Source organism: Gallus gallus, chromosome 9 (assembly GCF_016699485.2).
Source record: "Gallus gallus isolate bGalGal1 chromosome 9, bGalGal1.mat.broiler.GRCg7b, whole genome shotgun sequence".
In the NCBI taxonomy this organism is placed as follows: domain Eukaryota; kingdom Metazoa; phylum Chordata; class Aves; order Galliformes; family Phasianidae; genus Gallus; species Gallus gallus.
The window spans coordinates 1,849,860-1,867,128 of record NC_052540.1 but is presented as its reverse complement, the minus strand read 5'-3'; the positions used below and the strand labels follow the sequence as shown (position 1 = coordinate 1,867,128).

Below are 17,269 nucleotides of genomic sequence, written 5' to 3'. Positions count from 1 at the left end.
CAATCACAGGTCTGAGGGTGAGAGGAAGGATGGCTTCATTTGTAGGTCATGCAGGTGAGCAAGCCTCTCATTCTCGCTGTCAGTGTGCCAGTGAGGCACTGTCCTGTTTAAGAGCAAGTCTTATTTTCAAAAGCAAGTTAGACTTTTCTCGGCCCTGAAGCCTTACCCCCATAGGTTGTCCTAAGATACGGGTATGTAAGTTGTTAAATTGCTCCAAAAAATGCAAATTTTCCTGTCAGTGCAGCAGATTGTCACTCACATCACCATAAGCAAAATGCAGTTCTCCACAGAAATGAGAGCTGCGAAGACAAGAGGCACAAGCCCTGCCTGCCTATCTGCAATCACAGCATGCCTGAAGTGCCCTGCATTTGTTCACCTTTAACAAGGACGCATGAACACAAGTAGGAAATCTGAAATAGACATTTCTGCAGCGCTATCATGAATTTATGAGGACCCTCAAATAACTGCAGTTATGCTGTGGGCACTCAACGTTGAACGCGTGTTGGAGAGATGAACTCAAATGCATTATGCCAAAGAATCGGTGGACACCATATAGGGCTGCTCCGGAAGTAACGCCTCCTATTTTATGGTGTCGGCCCATCATGTCAGAGGCGGATGTTGGTGGGATGGCAGCAGAGGTTGAACTTTTCCGCCAGTATCCCGTTGCGTGTTGTTGCCGTGTGACAGACGGCAGCGGGGGGAGGGGGGGGTAGGAAGGACAGTCTGACGGCACGGCGGCAGAAAGAGGAGGCATTACTTTCGGAGCTACCTACGTGCCGGTGACACCGGGTTCTCTCCCGGCTCAGGCTGCACAGCGCGGCCAGCAGCGGCCCGCACAGAGCTGGGACGCAGCCGTGCCCCGCTCTGTGGAAGCGTCACGGAGCAGCCCCTTCTGGCCTCGAGTGCAGCGCTTGGAGAAAGCACTTTGAATCTTCGTTATGCTTCCACGGCGCGAGATCAGCAATCGCCCCTTTATCATCATTCCAAAGGAGATAAATAAGGAAACACAGCCTCAGCGTCTTGGTCCGATGGGGCACGGGAACAGACCCGGGATGCGGGAACTGACCCGGGCACGGCCCGCCCGCCCCGCCCCGCCGCCAGGCCGTGTCCGTGCGGCACTGCGTCCCCGCGGCCGCGGGTCGCGGCCCAGCCGGGGCGGCGCGGCGGGCTGACGTCAGGGCGGGGCTGGCACTGCCCGCCGGCGGAGCGGGGCCACAGCGGGAGCGGGGCGGAGGCGGCGGAGGCAGGTAGGGGCGGCCGGGGGGGCCGCGTGCGGGGTCCCGGCCCCGCCGTACGGCCGCGCGGAGCTCGGGGGCCTGGGGCTGCCGGGTGCGCGGCGGGGAGGCGGGGCGCTCCGCCGGGGGGGCGCGGGCTGCGGTGTGCGGCCCTCCCCGCAGCGCCTGCCGGCCCCGAGCTGGTGCTGAACGGAGCCGCGGCGGCTTTCGGTAGGACCGGGCGCTGGCAAAACGAGCGCGGCTCGTGGGGGAAGGCCCGCGGTTCGCTAGGTGCGGAGTCGGGAAGTCCCTGACGTGGAAAGCTTGGTTGGTTTTAAAGGGGAGCATCGGTCGGCTGAGGCTTGAACGCCGCTGAGCCCGAGGCTGCGTGTCTGCCGCTGGTGCTGTGGGAGGCGGTGGCAGCCCGGCACTGCGGGGCGCGGCAGCTCCGTGCGGCCGCAGCCCGTCCGCCAGTGCCGATCCGCGTCCGCTGCAGACTGACGGCCGCACTCAGCGCCCGCGGCGACGGCGAGCTGCACCAGGGCCTTCGCTGGATTCCCAACTGGCTTTTCCCGTCAGCCAGCTAGGTTTGAGAGCAAGAGGGCGACTGGAATAAGTGGCGGGATATACTATGCTGTGTGTTCTGTGTGAGGGAGGAAAAGGAGCAGCAGGGAGCGGCCCCACACCTTTGCTGTGTTTGCCCTTGTGCTCCACGAAGGGCGTTCCTGCCTTTAGGCTTCAGCCACCATCAAACTTCTCCCGAGGTTGGTGATACAAAGCCCTGACTTGTCTGTGTTTAAATCCCACTACCAGTGCTGGTCAAACAGAGCTAGTTTCACAAGCAGAGATACTGCGCAGCTACTGCTTATCTGCCACGGCACTCCTCTAGCTCTGGAAACACTCTCTTACACACAGTGTGGGCCGAATGTAACACTGTGTTGGACTCCAAGTAAGTGCTTGCACTTAAAAAGGATCAGATAAGAATATCAAACTTTTTGCACCTCCTACTTCGGTGCTGACACAGTGCTCTGTGTCACTCATTGCCCTCTATCTGGAGCAGAAGTTTGGGGCACTGAAATTCTGTGTTGGCAGAATGCAGTCTGTGTATCTGAGATCGTTCAGATAAGGGGTGTGGTACAGCTGTGGAGGCCTCTTATGTGCTGGAGCCCGCGCTGTGAGATGGCCTGCAATGTGAGACTTGGACTGTCAGGCACTCTGTAATCTTCAGTTTGTCAGGAGAGAGGTTTTCTTCATAGAATCATAGAGTCACAGAGTGGCCTGGGTTGAAAAGGACCACAATGCTCATCGAGTTTCAACCCCCTGCTATGTGCAGGGTCGCCAACCAGCAGCCCAGGCTGCCCAGAGCCACATCCAGCCTGGCCTTGAATGCCTCCAGGGATGGGGCATCCACAGCCTCCTTGGGCAACCTGTTCAGTGCGTCACCACCCTCTGGGGGAATAACTTCCTCCTAATATCCCACCTAAACCTCCCCTGTCTCAGTTTAAAACATTCCCCCTTGTCCTATCACTATTTTGTGTCTTAAGTTATACCTAGTTATGCTGTTGTGTAACACAGTAGGTTTAAAGGCAGCAGCAAACGTTCTGTAGCCTAATCTAGCACTTGCAGCTGAACGGAAGTTCGTGCAAGTGCTTTATTGGCTCTTACACTATTAAAAGGCCTCTGTAGATACACAGGGATTTCACCTGGAAGACGTGGAAGCACCAGCAGAGACATTCATTCCTGTGAAAAGGATGTGCAAGAAGAGAGATTCCCTGTGAGGGAAATGTAGGGGAGCACTCAGTGGGGCAGCAAAAGAACGAGGCTCAGGCTCTTTGTCTACTTGGAGTAATAAATTGGCCCCAATTTCTGGAACCCCCCTTCTGTAGCCCAGTGACAGCAGGATGCTCCAAGCAGGACTGGGACTCCAGCAGGACAGGAGTTTCACACTCCTTTTCATCGGGCTGTCAGCTGGATGTTTGTTTGCTCAGCATGCTGCTACAAAAAACATTACTAAGATGTTTGCGTTGGGGTTTCAATCTTAGCTAAAGGTGGTTCTCATTATAATGCAGCAGCCTGTGCTGCACACAGCATTCCTTCACTATGAAATCCAGCCGGCCATTGCCTTTAGTTGTATGCTACAGCCTTTGCCTAGCAAGAGTAATACTCTGTCTGTAAATTCAGGGCTTTCAGCAAGTAATGTAAACTCCTCAGCAAAACTGACATTCTCTTGGGAAAGTTCTTACTCCTAGATAAGAAGGACATCTGGAGCCTAAAAAGCACAGTCCACACTCTACCAGCTCAGAGGAGGTATACCCTGCCAGGGCTGATAATAGGTGCTGTAACAAGGTTGAAGTGCCCATAAGAAACGTAGTCAACAGCCATAGTTTTTATAAGTCAGTTTCTGACTTCAAACACATCCCTTACCTGGAAGGAGTTCCTCTGGCTGTCAAACCCCATGCTGCTACAGGGCAGGTTTAAGCATCTGCCTCTCCTATTGGCTTTACAAGCCCCTCTAGTAATTCCCAGAAAATGCCACGGCCTAAGAATGCTTCTGTTCTTGCTGTTTGAATTCTGTCCAGATAGCTGCGTTTCCATTAGTCCCCCCTAGAACACCACTATGCTAAAAAGTAAAAGCTCTCCTTCCGGTATATGCGATGTCTGGTCTGTTTCCTTTGGCTTGCTCGCACGCTGGAGGACAGTGGCAGAATGCTGAATGTCGGGTGTGATAGCTTGGATTTAATGTGGATCTTTCCCAGGCCATTTTGAGTTTCATTTAAAAGCTGAGGAGAAATGAGAATGTCACTTTGTGGGCTTAACTTTTACTTATTTAAATTCATCTGGGAGGGAGCTGGTGACAATTTGGAGGGCATACAAGTCATAAAAACAGCTTTCTCCTTCCTGTTCAAGGTTAAACTCTTTCAGCATTTGTTTTGGCTGGACTTTGAGTCAGCGAATGAGAAGCAAAAAATAGAAGGGGAAGCACAGAAAAAGGGAGGGAGTGCTTGGTAACGGGAAACTGCGGGATAAAAGGAGCACATGTACGTCGAGGAAACAACTTGTAAAGCAGCCAGCAGTGAGTCAGGGTCACGGGTCTGTCTCTTCCCCATTTTGCAACTGTGTTGTCTGTAAACTTGTGCTTTTCCCGTTTCAACTGATGTGTCTCTGACAGTCACATCAGATTGCACGCCTGTTCCGCTTGCTAAGGCCTAGGATACTAGTTAGGTCTTAGTGAGGATCTTCAGTTGAGATCTGTCTTCTCTATCTGCAGTACTAGCAGAGTGCACTGTGTTATTCTAACTTGACAAGCCTCTTTCTAATGTACCACAGTGAAATACTGATGACTGCTTCCTCTCCTTCCTCTTCTGTCCACCAGATTAAGCAACAATGGCATTTGTGAAGAGTGGCTGGCTGCTCCGGCAAAGTAAGTCTTGGGGCTCTTCCCTCCTTTTCTCCCCACTGTGTCTAACTCCTTCAAAAAACATTACAGCAATTCAGTCATTCCCAGGTGTTATTTCTTAAACAGGTCTCTACGTCTGTGGGTTGTTGTCCTTGTTTTTTGACTGTAGGACACTTCACAAAGGGACCTATCATGACAGCATTTCCACATTACCTTTGGGTGTACTAATGGGAAACAGTGTATATCACATCTGAGGTGTCTGACTGTCCTGCTTCAGATGCTGCTCTGTAATTAGTGTTATGTAAGTGGAGACTTGGAAACTTTGCCTGACACCTGACATTAATGTCTTCAATTAGTCATGCCCTCTGCTTGTTCTTGTAGTGGAATAGAATTAAAGCACCAGGTTATGCCCTTAAAATACACCCAATTGCAACTTGGAGTAGGAGATGAAATATGGAACCCAATTCTGTAATGTTCTAAAGCAGGAATGTGGTAGGACAAGATTTTGCCTGGAGCCTGATAATTCCTTTGTCCTCTGGGACAACTGGGAAGGATATCTTGGTTTTATTAACTTTAAGACACAAATACCTTCTAATGTATGCCCTCAAAAGTGACCGTTTGATTTTAAAGGTACTATTTTGCGGCGCTGGAAGAAGAACTGGTTTGACCTGTGGTCTGATGGCCGTTTGATATTCTATGACGATCAGAATCGCCATGATATAGAAGATAAAATCCACATGAGAATCCATTGCATCAACCTCAGAGTGGGGAATGAATGCCGAGGTAATAGCGAGACCTTTGGAATTTGTGTATTGAGAGATTCTTTTGAACATCAGTGCCTGCCCAGCACACCATTTATAGCACTGCTTGTGCAGAAGTAAACATGCCTACAAGGTCTGCAGCTTTATTGTTCTTAAAGGAAAAAAAATAAAGCCACAAGAACTCTTCAACTATTAAATTCCCTTACGTATGTTTGTGGAGTGATATCATCATGTGATAGATTAGGTTAGTGCTCTTTTTATAACTCAATGAGGACAGTGTACCTTACATGCAGGTGGCAGGCTTGCATGAGAGACCAGGATGTTTGCAGAAGGCTTGTGTGTTTGATCGTAGAGCATTACTGGTGAAATTACAGTGCTGTCTGGAGGGAGAGTTGGGATGCAGAATGGGAAACCTTAGCAGATTTTTCTCAAGTGTTACAAAGTTCACCTCTGGCATTTATTAGTACTCCACTTGATGTGCATCAGTAGAGGACAGAAGTGTTGGGGAGTATTTATAGTTAGGTACAGATTGGTTCTGCTATAAGACATTTGCATTTATTAAGAGTGATGTTCAGAGCTAGTTACCTTCAGGATATATTCTAAAGAGAGCAGGTTGGGTCCTACTTTAAGTTGTTTTGATGTCATGGAAAGCAGCTACAATTGGCCACAGTTTATTTGGTCCAGAGTTTTGCATAAGCTATTGGCCTTCTTGTAAATGGGATCGTGAAATTCTGGTTATAGATTCTTCTTATCTCTTCTTGTTCCCCAACTCAGATTTCCAGCCTCCGGAGGGAAAGCAGAGAGACTGTTTACTGCAGATTGTTTGTCGGGATGGAAAGACCGTCAACCTCTGTGCAGAAAGTGCAGATGACTGTTTGTAAGTCTGCCAAATAATATTAGTTTTGCTACTTTTTCCTCTTTTTTTTCCTCTCTTCACTTACTGTCCTTCCTTCAGGTTTTCAGAGACATATTTCAAGAAAAATTTTAAGTAGGATTTCAGTTACAAAAAAGATAGCTCTTCCATGAATTGTCTAACTCACATAGATGCAGTTCTTGCAAACTAACTGCAAGTTTAGTCACTGGAAACACTAGAGCGTGAGAGGAGAAAAAGCATCTTAGTAATATAGCTAATGCAAAACATTCTGAATAGATTTTATTTTCACTTCTCTCCTTCTTAAAGTAGCCCATGACCCTGCGTAGCCCAAGGATATCCCAGTCGTTAAAAAGAATAGTACTCCAGTACTGTGACCTTGGCTGTGTTTAGCTGGATAACATCTATCACCAGTGTTTGTCAAGTATGTGTGGTTATGGGGCACGCTGTCAGCCATACAGCATGGGAGTATCTGCATGAAGTGTGTATGCCCTCTGTTCAAGTTGCTGTGCTCTCTAGTCAGCACAGATGCAACTCTTCAGGAAGGAGATAGAACTTTTGTGGTGCATCTCTTCCCATTATTTTGTCCTAAGCATAGCTGCCTATCACTTGCCTGTTGGGCTTGCAGTGAAGGCCTTCAAATATTTTCCTTGTCATAGTCCTTTTCTTGTTCCTTCTCACTCCATCTCAGCTCTGCTAAGGAAATAATTATTTTTCAATGTTGGTATAACACTTTGGTGCATTCGTTTTACTGTTTTATTAGGCTTTGACACATGGAGTATCTGAAACTTTGCTCCTGCATTACCTCGAGTTCCTAACATAGTTTTCTTCGTAGTACTAAAAAGAAAAAGTGGCATTAATTTTTATCTGTGTTCCACTAAACATTTTTTATTTTTTTGACAGGGCATGGAAAATTGCTCTTCAGGATGCCAGAACAAACACAGTAAGTGTATTACATAGACTTTATACTGAAAACCTCTACTAGAGGGTTATGAGCATGATTAAAGCATATAGGCTGGGAGAGGAATGATCCTCTGGATCACCAGCACGTCATCCACGCAGCCAAAGCCAGGCAAATATGGACTGAGTGGAAGTGAGTTATTTCTGGGAGTGATTTCTCTGGGTGGGAATGAATGTTTGGGAATGAACGTTTTCCGTTTTCCTTCTATTTGTGGTCAACCAAGTGCTAAAATAAGCTTACTGTCAGTATACTACACTTTTGACGTAAAAAGGAAGGTGTTTTTAATGTGGATCCATTATGCTGCAGGATGGCTCTTGGCAAAGAGCAAGAGGTGCCTGGAAGGAAGTGTAGGTATGCCAAGGTCTACATTACCTCTGCGTCAGCATGCTAGCTGTGTTTAGTAAAGAGGTCAGAAACCAGAAGAATTTCTCTGTGAGTCAGAGTTCACCAGAAATGGTATCTTCTGGGAGTTGTTAATACCTTCTTCCTCCAGACTGCCTTCCAGAGTGCTTTTTAGCACTGTCCTTAGATGACTAGATTGATCCAGCCTGAGATGTTTCAGTGGGAAAATGCTTTGTTTGAAGAAGCTTGTTTCAGTCTTTGATGGGTCACATTAATATTGCCTCTTCACTGACACATCTGTCATATGATATAATTTAGATGCCCAAAGCGAACACTTGTCATTGCAAAATTATTCTGGACTCAATTGCCTGAGTGCAGCTCCACTATGCTGCCTCATTTTGTTAAATGAGATGTTAAGGAATTTTCCTCATGCAGAGGACACAGTACTCATAATCTGTCTGCTCTAGTTTTAGTAGATTTATCTTGTTACATGTGAGACGGCGACTCCTGATTTCAGGATCTTTTGTTTTAATGTACCCGATGCTATACCAGGTGGCATTCAAAACCTGCCAGTGCCTCAACTTCTTCAGCCAAGGCAGACCCCTGCCACTGAAAGTAGGGCGGATAGCTGTCTGCACAAGATATATATGAAATTTGTACTTTCCAGAGCTATTACAGCTCTCCAACTGGACTTGAACTTGTCCAGGGAATTGGATTTGTGTCCATCTGCAGGTGTCTGATATAGCTTTCAAAAACACAAAGCCTCTAGCAGTGCCTCATAACTTCACTGGAATAACCAGATGATCATCGTAGCTTTGAGAACTATGTCACTTAAAGACGTTTGCAGGCTTAAGTCATATGCCTGTATAGAGTTTCCTTCAGCAAAACAGAATACATTTACTGCTGAGATGTGAGCACTCACAGAGCTTCCATCTCAGGCAGTGGAAATACCTGCCTCTTCATATAGTGCTTTTAACAGTGTGTTTCAAACAATTCTTGGAATTTCTACCACAAGTTTCCTTTAGGATATGTCCATAATACACCATCAAAAGTCTTTCTGTAGTCCAGTTAGAAAAGCTGGCAGGAACATTACCTGTTGAGCTATTAAAGCATATATTTGTACATTCAAAAAAGGGAGCTGTTTCTTTCTTGGGATAAGCCACAGAGAGCATCACCGTAAACTTCTGGTATTAGGTACAAGAGCACATCCTTACATAATCATCTGTAGAGAGCTCCGTGAAGATGGATTCAGGTAAGTTATCACCTTTGCTTTGAGGCTGCCTTCAAAAAGGGCCAAAATTATATGTAGCATTGGAAAGGTAAATCCTTAGAAAACAACCCCCAGCTCCTGCCAGTGATGATGATGCATTTGTGGTCTCTCAGTTGGTTTGCTCTCTGAGTGGTTTCTTGTTGCATGTCTTTATGAGGCACTCTCTGCTTTCTTAACATGCAGCAGATCTAAATGTTCTCTTGGGGTCATTAAGTTTTAATCCCCTTCCTCCTCTAATTGGCTGTCTGCACAAAAAGGTGTTGACTGCTATCTTTCCATGGCATTCAGGGCTACGTGGGATCTGATGTGATGTATGATGAGACAGCAATTTCCTCAGCCCCTCCTCCCTATACAGCTTATGCTACACCGTCACCTGAGGTAAGAGTTGCAGTTGGGAAGCATTAAAATAAGTGAGGTAGCAAAAGCAGGTGTCCTTCTAGCACCCAAACTGTACTCCCAAAGTGCTGTGTTTCACAGACACGTCCAGCTTTAAGGTTTGTACAGATGGACAGTGGGAATGAGGCACTAACAGAACATTCTCACTCCTATTTGAATGGATCTCCTTTGAAAGGGATAAGGCAGATTTGGCTAGGAGATACGTTAAGGGGTGGGTGCTCAGTGAACTTAGAAAATAAAGCTTCATAGAGGGAAGGTGTTATTTGGTTAATCTTGAAAAATCTTGGTCATGCAGCCCATTGTGTGAGCACTGAAAGGGTGCAAAAATCAGGAGTTTTAAAAATAGAATTTAATGACTGGAGCTGTCACTCTGAACACATACAAATTCTGTTGTGTACAGAATGTCATAGCAACAAAGTAATTCTAGCTCCTGGGTACACAGTTGTTCTGTGCTGGAGGAGGAGCAGAATGAGTGCTGAAGCACTGCTGATTTCTGGATGTTCTGACTTGTGCAGCGATGCACAAAGGTGCAGGTTGGGATGGTTCTGCTTGTTGCACCATACGTGGCCTGCTGCAGCCCCTTACTGCTGTATGTATGTGGTTACTGAGAGCTGTATGAAGGCTAGCACTAGGCTGTGGCTCAGCCTGACAAGCCAGGCCCTGCCTCTAGCACTCACCACCCAGGAAGGGTGGGAAGCGTTTGCTGCTTAGGAGCATTTCTTTTTCAAGTGTCCTTTCCAGGATTCTAAGTCAGTGCAGACTGGATATTTCAGTGAACCTCAAACTGCATTAGAAATGAGGGAGAATTGAACAAAGTGCATAATTGGAAACATGACAAAGAATACTTTTGTAATGGACATGTTGGACATTTTTTAATTTCACCAGGTCTATGGCTATGGCTATGGTCAGTACCATGGTGCATATCCCACTGTGGGTCCTCAAGTCTTCTATGCCTCCAATGGACAAGCCTATGATGTTCCCTACCAGTATCCATACCACGGTAATCACTATCAACCATATTCTCCATGTTGGAGAATCCTGAGTAATTGACACTGGGGGTTGGGTTCAGATATCACATTTTCAGGTTCCTTTACCATCTGCCACTCCTGCACAACAGTCACAGAAAGAAACCTGACTTCTAACTGGAACCAAGACCCCTCACCCTTACACAATAAATTGAGCTCAGTGAAATTTGTATTAAGTGATCTAATGCCCCAAATGTGATTCCAGTGTATGTAAATTACTTTACAAACTCTTTTCAAAGCATGCAGAACTCTTTAACTGCAGTAGTCAGTGCATTTTATAAGGAAACATAAGAAAGTTAGAGCAAGATTAACTCAACTCTATTGGATGAGAGGGAAATTTTGATTCATCTGTTGCTTATTTCATCTGTGGCTTAATTTTTACCAACACTTATGTCCAGCTATGACCCCAGAATTAAATGAAAGAGTTCCAAAGGTAGCTTTGTTCTCAAAGCATTTTCTGTTTTCTGGGATTGCTGTAAATGAGTATTTTTAGCCTTGCAAAGTCTTCTGTAGCTCTCAATTGCAATAAAAGAGGAAGGAGACAAAGGTTTATGGTATGCTCTTAGCTTAGTTACCTCAATTTAGGTTTATGTTTGCATAGTGAACCTCAGTCCTACAGAATCAGAGCTTAGCCTTGCATGGATAATTTGCTAAGTGTGTATGCTCTGGCTCCGTAAACAGGAATCACTGTGCAGGATTTTTTTTCACCTTTGAGGGGCATTTTTTAACCACTTGATAGGTTACTTCATTTGCCTTTTCTATTTTATTTATTTATTTATTTATTTTGTGACAAGGGAGGTGCACCAGCTGAAAGATTCTAAAGCTTTCCTCATCTAAGTTGGCAGTGACCTAAGGAACAGATCACACAAACACACACAGAGTTCTGTGGAATTTGCACAACTCTGTTGCAGAGCAGGGATTAATTGGTGGTTTTTAAGAGTCCTAGGTTAATTCTTTACTGCTGGGCCAGTCTTCATCTGAAAAGGCATGTGGCAGCTGTCACCACGCAACAGATCAGTGCCTGATGTGAAGGCTGAATTGAAGTATTAAGGAGCAATTATAGAGTAAATAACTGATACATATTTTCTGGCAAACCAGTGGCTTAAAAGCTGCTGAAGAACTTCACTACTTGTGTTAATTTCAACGTTGACTAAATTTTTAGACCCATGTCTTACATTAAGCCCACCAACTCTGATGGAGTGGTGCAAGTAATTCATAGGTTCTTTGTAAATACAGTGCAGGATAATGTTCAGTTTTACGTTTGCTTTTCTCTGAGATCTTAACCTTTTATAAGGCTAGGAGTCTTGTTAGGCTCCTGTAATTCTTCTAAAATTATGGAGGCTGAATCCAAAACAGAGATGTTTCTATGATTTTATGATTCTGTGTATCCCACTTGTCTAGCTGACATCATCATAGCATTCAACAGAAGGAAGAGAGGAAAGGAATGGACATGTTTTGAAATCCAAATGCATGGTATTACGATCTACATTCCTTTTGCCCTCCTTCTAACAATCTCTTACTGCCTAGGACCATATGGCCAACCCCCTGCAAACCACGTCATCATTCGAGAGCGTTACCGTGACAATGATGGAGATCTTGCACTGGGCATGCTTGCTGGAGCAGCGACTGGAATGGCTCTGGGATCGTTATTCTGGGTCTTCTAGACTATACATTCCTTATCTTTGTAGTTCCAAAAACCTTTATTGTGTGCAATAATATATTGGCAATGTTGTTTACTGTTAAACTTTCAAAAATGCAATAGTTATTTTCTAGTAGTGACATCTTAATAACTGATTCTTAACTGTCCAAAGGAGAGTTTAAAGGCACTAGTTAGTGGTTGTAAAAGGCATGTGCTGCTTTTTGACTCTTTTCTGACATAGTAGGTTCTGTAGGGATAAGGATCAATATGAGCACCAGTGTAATGTGGTCACAGTCAGCAGTAACCTTGTGAACAGACTGTTAATATAAGCACCAGTGGAAAGAATGGTGTTGGGGTTTTTGGGGGGATCTAAAATCCAGTCCAGAAGGTTTATAGAAGACGTGAACTAGCATATATATACTACTGGTTTCTAAACATCCCCTGGACAAACATACAGCTCAGCAGAAACTCCTTGGCATTAGGCAGTCTGCCACGCTTAAGGACTTTTAGTTTTTAAGCTTGTCTGCAGACGGTAATGCATTTCCTTAGATAGAATCCTCTGCCTGTCTCTCACACCATCTAGGCAGAGTTGTCTGAGCACGTACGAAGTGAATGGCTGAGAAGCAGCAGTGGTCTCTTCTTATTCTCCCAGAAATGTGAATGACCAGTGGCAAAGAAGACCAATATTTGTTCTTCCAGCTCCTCTAATCAGGAAAAAGCAATGGATCTTCACCTTCGCAAGGGATCTTCCTTTTCTGTAGAAGTCAGACTCCTCAGACACTGTAACCAACTGCACTGCAGAGGAAGAGGCCCTTGTTTGGTATCTCTGCTCTTAATGACTGCTGCTGCTCTGCAGAGTCTGCAGGAGAACTAACTTGAACAACTTTGTCAGAACCCCTCTGCATGCAGTATTAGCCAAAAGGGAAGAGACGCAAACAGCACAGGCAGACGTTGCAGACAGGAACATCAGCTGCCTTGCCATGGCTGGGGTAGTGTCTGCCTCTTCTCAGCCTCCACGGTGTCCTGATCCAGGTTCATTACCTGCAACTAGGTTCAAGCACGGCTGAGACTGGGTTTGTTCCATGCACACTTCCCCCTCACCTATAACAGGCTTCTTCTTCCCTTTCATGAATTAGGGGAAACACTCCAGGGAACCTGGCTGGCTCTGCTTTTATGTCTGGTTCCTTACACAACGTGCTCCTGCAAGCTGCTGTGCTATGGGCTGTAACGCAGAGGGCAGCTGTTGTGTGTGTTGTGGCCTGGTTCATTATCCTGTTGTAATCCATGCTGAGCTGTGCTTGGCAGAGGAAGGAAAGCTGAGAAGAAACACACGTGGCTTCCTTAATCAGGTAAAAGAGGCAGGGTGCCCAAGATGAGTTCTTTATAGTAAGAGGTCTTATTTTTATACTTCCACTTTCAGCTTCCTGTAATCATACTGTTTTAAAACGTTAAGGCTTCTTTATATGCTTTCGTTCAGAAGGAGATTCATTCCTTTGAGGTTCAGAGGCTTTCGGGTACATCATGAAAGATGAAAATAAATGAAAATTTGCACCCACATAAATTTAGATCAAGCTCTGACCTTTTTCATTTCATCCAAAAGCTGTCGTGGCTGTATCCTACATATTTAAGCAATAGAGGTCTTGGACAAGAATGTGGATAGCAGCCAGGCGGAAGCATTAAATTTTCCTGACTTCTAGGACCATCTCCAACAAACTGAAATAATGGGAAGGAAACAGACATATGTTATCTTGGCTGTACTACTAAAAGTGAGCCTAATCCAGGGAATGTAAACTTCCAAGAGACTTTGGCTTGGAGCCATATATCAGTGTCCAAGCATGTCCTTTCAGAAATTAATGAAAGGTGCATATGTTCTGCCAGTGGTGTGCACTACAAGGACTTCACTTGCTGCAGGTTCAAAAAAGGACTAAAGCAGAAGTTTCCTATTGATAAACGCAAAAGGAAGGAAGAGTGCTCTACTTAAGTTCCCACAGAGGCCTGGTACCTTTGAGCTCAGAAGGAGATGGTGACTGCCTGCAACTTTGGCATAGAAACATTTCTACAGTTTTTAAGCCTTGAGGTCATCGATTATGTGTCTACACTGCTGTTTAGTTGTGCTATATAACTAGATGCAGAATGCTTCCACTCCTCCTTCTGTGATATTTAGCTTGTAAGAGGGGAAGGAAATAAAACAATTGAACATAATTCTGATTCCTTTTGAATTTCATAGTGATTGTTAAAGAATAGCACAAAGTGAATCAGCTACTAAGTTCAGAGAGTTATTTGTCCTTTTGTTTTGTTTTTAAGAAAAGAGAGCTGTTGTGCACAGCAGGAGAACATGTATGTTGTGTTTTCAAGAGCTATCTATATCTGAGAGCCCAGCTTCTTCAAGTGAAGTATTTAAGATAAAGATATTGGTCTGGGAAAGAAGAGGCTCAGGGGAAACCTTATTGCTCCCTACAGCTCCCTGAAAGGAGGCTGTGAATGGTCAGGTGCTGGAATGGGCTGCCCGGGGAGGTGTGTGTGCCACCGTCCCTGGAGGTGCTCAAGAAATGTGTGATGTGGTACTAAGGGACATCGTTCAGTGGGGAACTATTGGTAGCAGGTGTATGGTTGGACTGGATGGTCCCGGTGGTCTTTTCCAACCTTGGTGAGTCTGTCATTCTATTCTATGATTCTTGGGTTTAAAATCAAAGCAAGAAATGATTTACTTGTAAAGTTCCAACCGAATCAACTTTCCATTAAAGATACAGCCTCATGAAATAGTGAATTTCTCAGTGCAAAGAAAGTACAAATTGATCGTTTTCAAAATGGATCAAAATTATAGTCCTAAACGTGTGCTTTTTATTCTGAATGGTGCTCTTCATGCTGCAGCAATGCCAATGATACCTGTACAGCACCAGGCACGTACTTTCCTAGCTTGGTCCTAATACCTCTTACAGACATGGGAGCCCCACCTCCACTGCAGCATCACTGTTTTACGCAATGCATACCATCAGTTAAGGATGACGGAGTCTGTTCCGTAGCAGTTAAAGTCTATTCAGAGTTAAATGGCAGGGCTTACAGAGGTCTCAAGTCTCCACATTCACATGGAGGCTCAAAAACCATGGATGCAGCCAAGCTTTTTGAGAATGAGGTGGAAGCACTCAGCCCTCTGGTAAACCAAACCATCTTAAAGAAGTGAAGCAGGGCTGCCAGCAGAGTTCTCAGTGACGTCTGAAAACATATCAGCTGCTGCTGCTTAAAGGAGAGGGGCTGAGGAGCTGGCCTCTGTGAGGGTCAGGGCTTAGGAACGATTCAGTAGGTGAAGATTCAACCAGTCAGGCAAGAATACACTCCTGTTTTCCTCAGATGTGTCTGTGTCTTTTCCTCCTCATGATATGACCAAGATATATGTATATATCATGGAGGGTAGCATGCAGGAAATGCTTTTTTTCCCCCCATTCTAGATGATTCTTGTTTTTGCATACTACCATAAATGCTGCTTTTCCTATACATCCTTATTAATTTCTAGCAAAACATCGTTAGCAATAAAATTCATATTTAAGCGTGTCTTGTCTTTATGTCTGATTATTCTAATAGTTCTCATGTAGGTAGTTGTGGATGAGTGTATGTCTTCTGTCCATAGTCAGCTTACAGGATGTTTGCATTGCAAGGTGGTCAATAAACAGTGCCACAATTCACTCTGTGCCCCTCCAGTCTTTCCTGAGGGCCTGAGTTAGAAAGGCCAGCACAATGGTAGCAAAATGCACTCCGAGGGCTGCAGCTGTTGGAGCTGAGCTCAGGCTGACGTCCCTTTGCACTCACCACTCAATAAAGATGATGTGATATCTGAACAACAGCAAAGTAACTGCGCCAGCTCCACTATGCTGAGATTAGAACTAAGGCCTATTTCTTTTTTAATGGAGTTGAAGGCTTTGCCTCAGAAATGCTTAATCTTGGATATATGCAGAGCTGATCCAGATTTACCATTTGACACCGTTATCAAATCAACAGATTTGTACTGGTTAGTATGGAAATAAGCAGCTTGAAGCACAGATGTTGCTGTGGGCAAAATGCTGCTGGTTGCACTATCGGTATTTGCTGTTTACAAATTGCTTTTAGTGGAGTTGGGCACAATCAATATGTTTGTGTAGGCAAAGACATGACATGACCACAGTAAATCCACTACCTAAAGGCAGAATGGGAACTAAAGCTGTGTTTGCTGGAAGGGCTGCAGCACCCTTGTAGCACTACCTATGCTTTCTGCACATCCTGCTTTTATTGCCTGAGAAGCGGTGTTCTGTTAGCCACTGATCTGGGAGTGAAAACAGAACTGCTGTTTCAGCCAATCAGCTCACAGAGAAGTGTGTCTTGCTTTTCTCCCCAGCTTGCTCTGCTGGCTCTTCTAATTTCACTGGTGCTTGCTTGCACCTGGTGTATTCACCAGCCTAAGCACGCTGCACTGCATGTTCACCCTGCCCACCAGAGCAAGGCAGCGAGCTAAATCTGCTGTGCAGGGCTTAGCTGTTCCACACTGCCACAGATGTACAGCTCAGAGAACAGGCTTTGCCTCCGATACTACTTTCCCTTCCACTGCACCTCCTGTCCTGTTCGTGGCCCCTAATTATGACAAGAGTAATTAATCCAGGCTGTATTCCTACGGGTCCCTCTCACCTGTTGCAGCTGAGATGTGTGGAGCGTTGCAGAAGTGGGAGCTGTTCTGCCATGTCTGTGGAACTGGAAGGTTCCTTCATTATGTTGTCAGCAGCTATTAGCTAGACATAAGAGCTTGGAACAACAGACTGACATTAATGTACTTGTTTGGAGGCTTCTGGTTACCACAGGTTGTCTCATCGGCTTTCAGAGTCTCCGAGGCATCTCTGAAAGACTCCAGACTCACCAGGCAAATAAACCCTTCCAGTGTATCTGATAGCAGCCGTGCAATATACGAAGGGGAGGGGTGGGAAAGGAAGGGGGCAGACTCTATAGCAGGGTCTGTGCTGATGGAACAAGGGGAAATGGTTTCAAGCTCAAAGACAGGAGATTTAGGTTGGATATAAGGAAAAAGTCTGTTACAGTGAGGGTGGTGAGGCACTGGCACAGGCTGCCCAGAGATGTGGTGGATGCCCCATCCATGGAGACTTTCAAGGCCAGGCTGATCAGGCCCTGGGCAACCTGATCCAGCTGTGGTGTCCCCGTGCAGTGCAGGGGAGTTGGACTACATGGCCTTTAAAGGTCGCTTCCAGCTCTAAGGATTCTGTGATCCTATGATTCTAGCTGCGATAATAATTTACAGCCGAATATGCATCTGATGATGAGCTGCCGTGCAGGTTGTGTAAGGTTCACCCCGGAGATAACGGGGCTGCATCTGACTGAAGGCGGCGGAGCAGCGCAGTAACGCACACCGCCTGCAC

At 45.5% G+C, this 17,269-nt stretch overlaps 1 protein-coding gene and 1 long non-coding RNA gene across 6 annotated transcripts; one reads left to right on the top strand and one right to left on the bottom strand.

Annotated features, from left to right (window-relative positions):
• The first annotated feature begins 1,193 nt into the window (after window positions 1-1,193).
• On the top strand, window positions 1,194-15,425 carry PLEKHB2 (pleckstrin homology domain containing B2). Of its 5 annotated transcripts, none has more exons than NM_001396165.1 (8): window positions 1,194-1,243; window positions 4,588-4,635; window positions 5,242-5,394; window positions 6,147-6,249; window positions 7,147-7,186; window positions 9,105-9,194; window positions 10,098-10,212; window positions 11,765-15,425. In NM_001396165.1, the coding sequence occupies exons 2-8, from the start codon at window positions 4,599-4,601 to the stop codon at window positions 11,899-11,901; spliced, it is 675 nt and encodes a 224-aa protein (NP_001383094.1). In that variant the 5' UTR covers window positions 1,194-1,243; window positions 4,588-4,598; the 3' UTR covers window positions 11,902-15,425. The 5 variants fall into 5 exon arrangements, with proteins under 5 accessions (NP_001383094.1, NP_001026473.1, XP_040561456.1 ...); NM_001031302.2 differs by having other exon boundaries at window positions 1,194-1,247; XM_040705522.2 differs by having other exon boundaries at window positions 1,194-1,505.
• Window positions 6,028-16,930, bottom strand: LOC121111497. The gene is made up of 2 exons (XR_005862350.1): window positions 16,530-16,930; window positions 6,028-6,936 (listed from the first exon to the last, which is right to left on the bottom strand). It is a non-coding gene; the product is annotated as an uncharacterized LOC121111497 (long non-coding RNA).
• Window positions 16,931-17,269: the final 339 nt, after the last annotated feature.

Excerpts from the sequence above, each read along its gene's own strand:
- PLEKHB2 (NM_001396165.1), top strand. The coding sequence starts at position 4,599 with ATGGCATTTGTGAAGAGTGGCTGGCTGCTCCGGCAAA. Across the intron at positions 4,636-5,241 it reads TGGCTGGCTGCTCCGGCAAA|GTACTATTTTGCGGCGCTGG; the intron begins GTAAGTCTTGGG and ends TTGATTTTAAAG. Across the intron at positions 10,213-11,764 it reads CTACCAGTATCCATACCACG|GACCATATGGCCAACCCCCT; the intron begins GTAATCACTATC and ends CTTACTGCCTAG.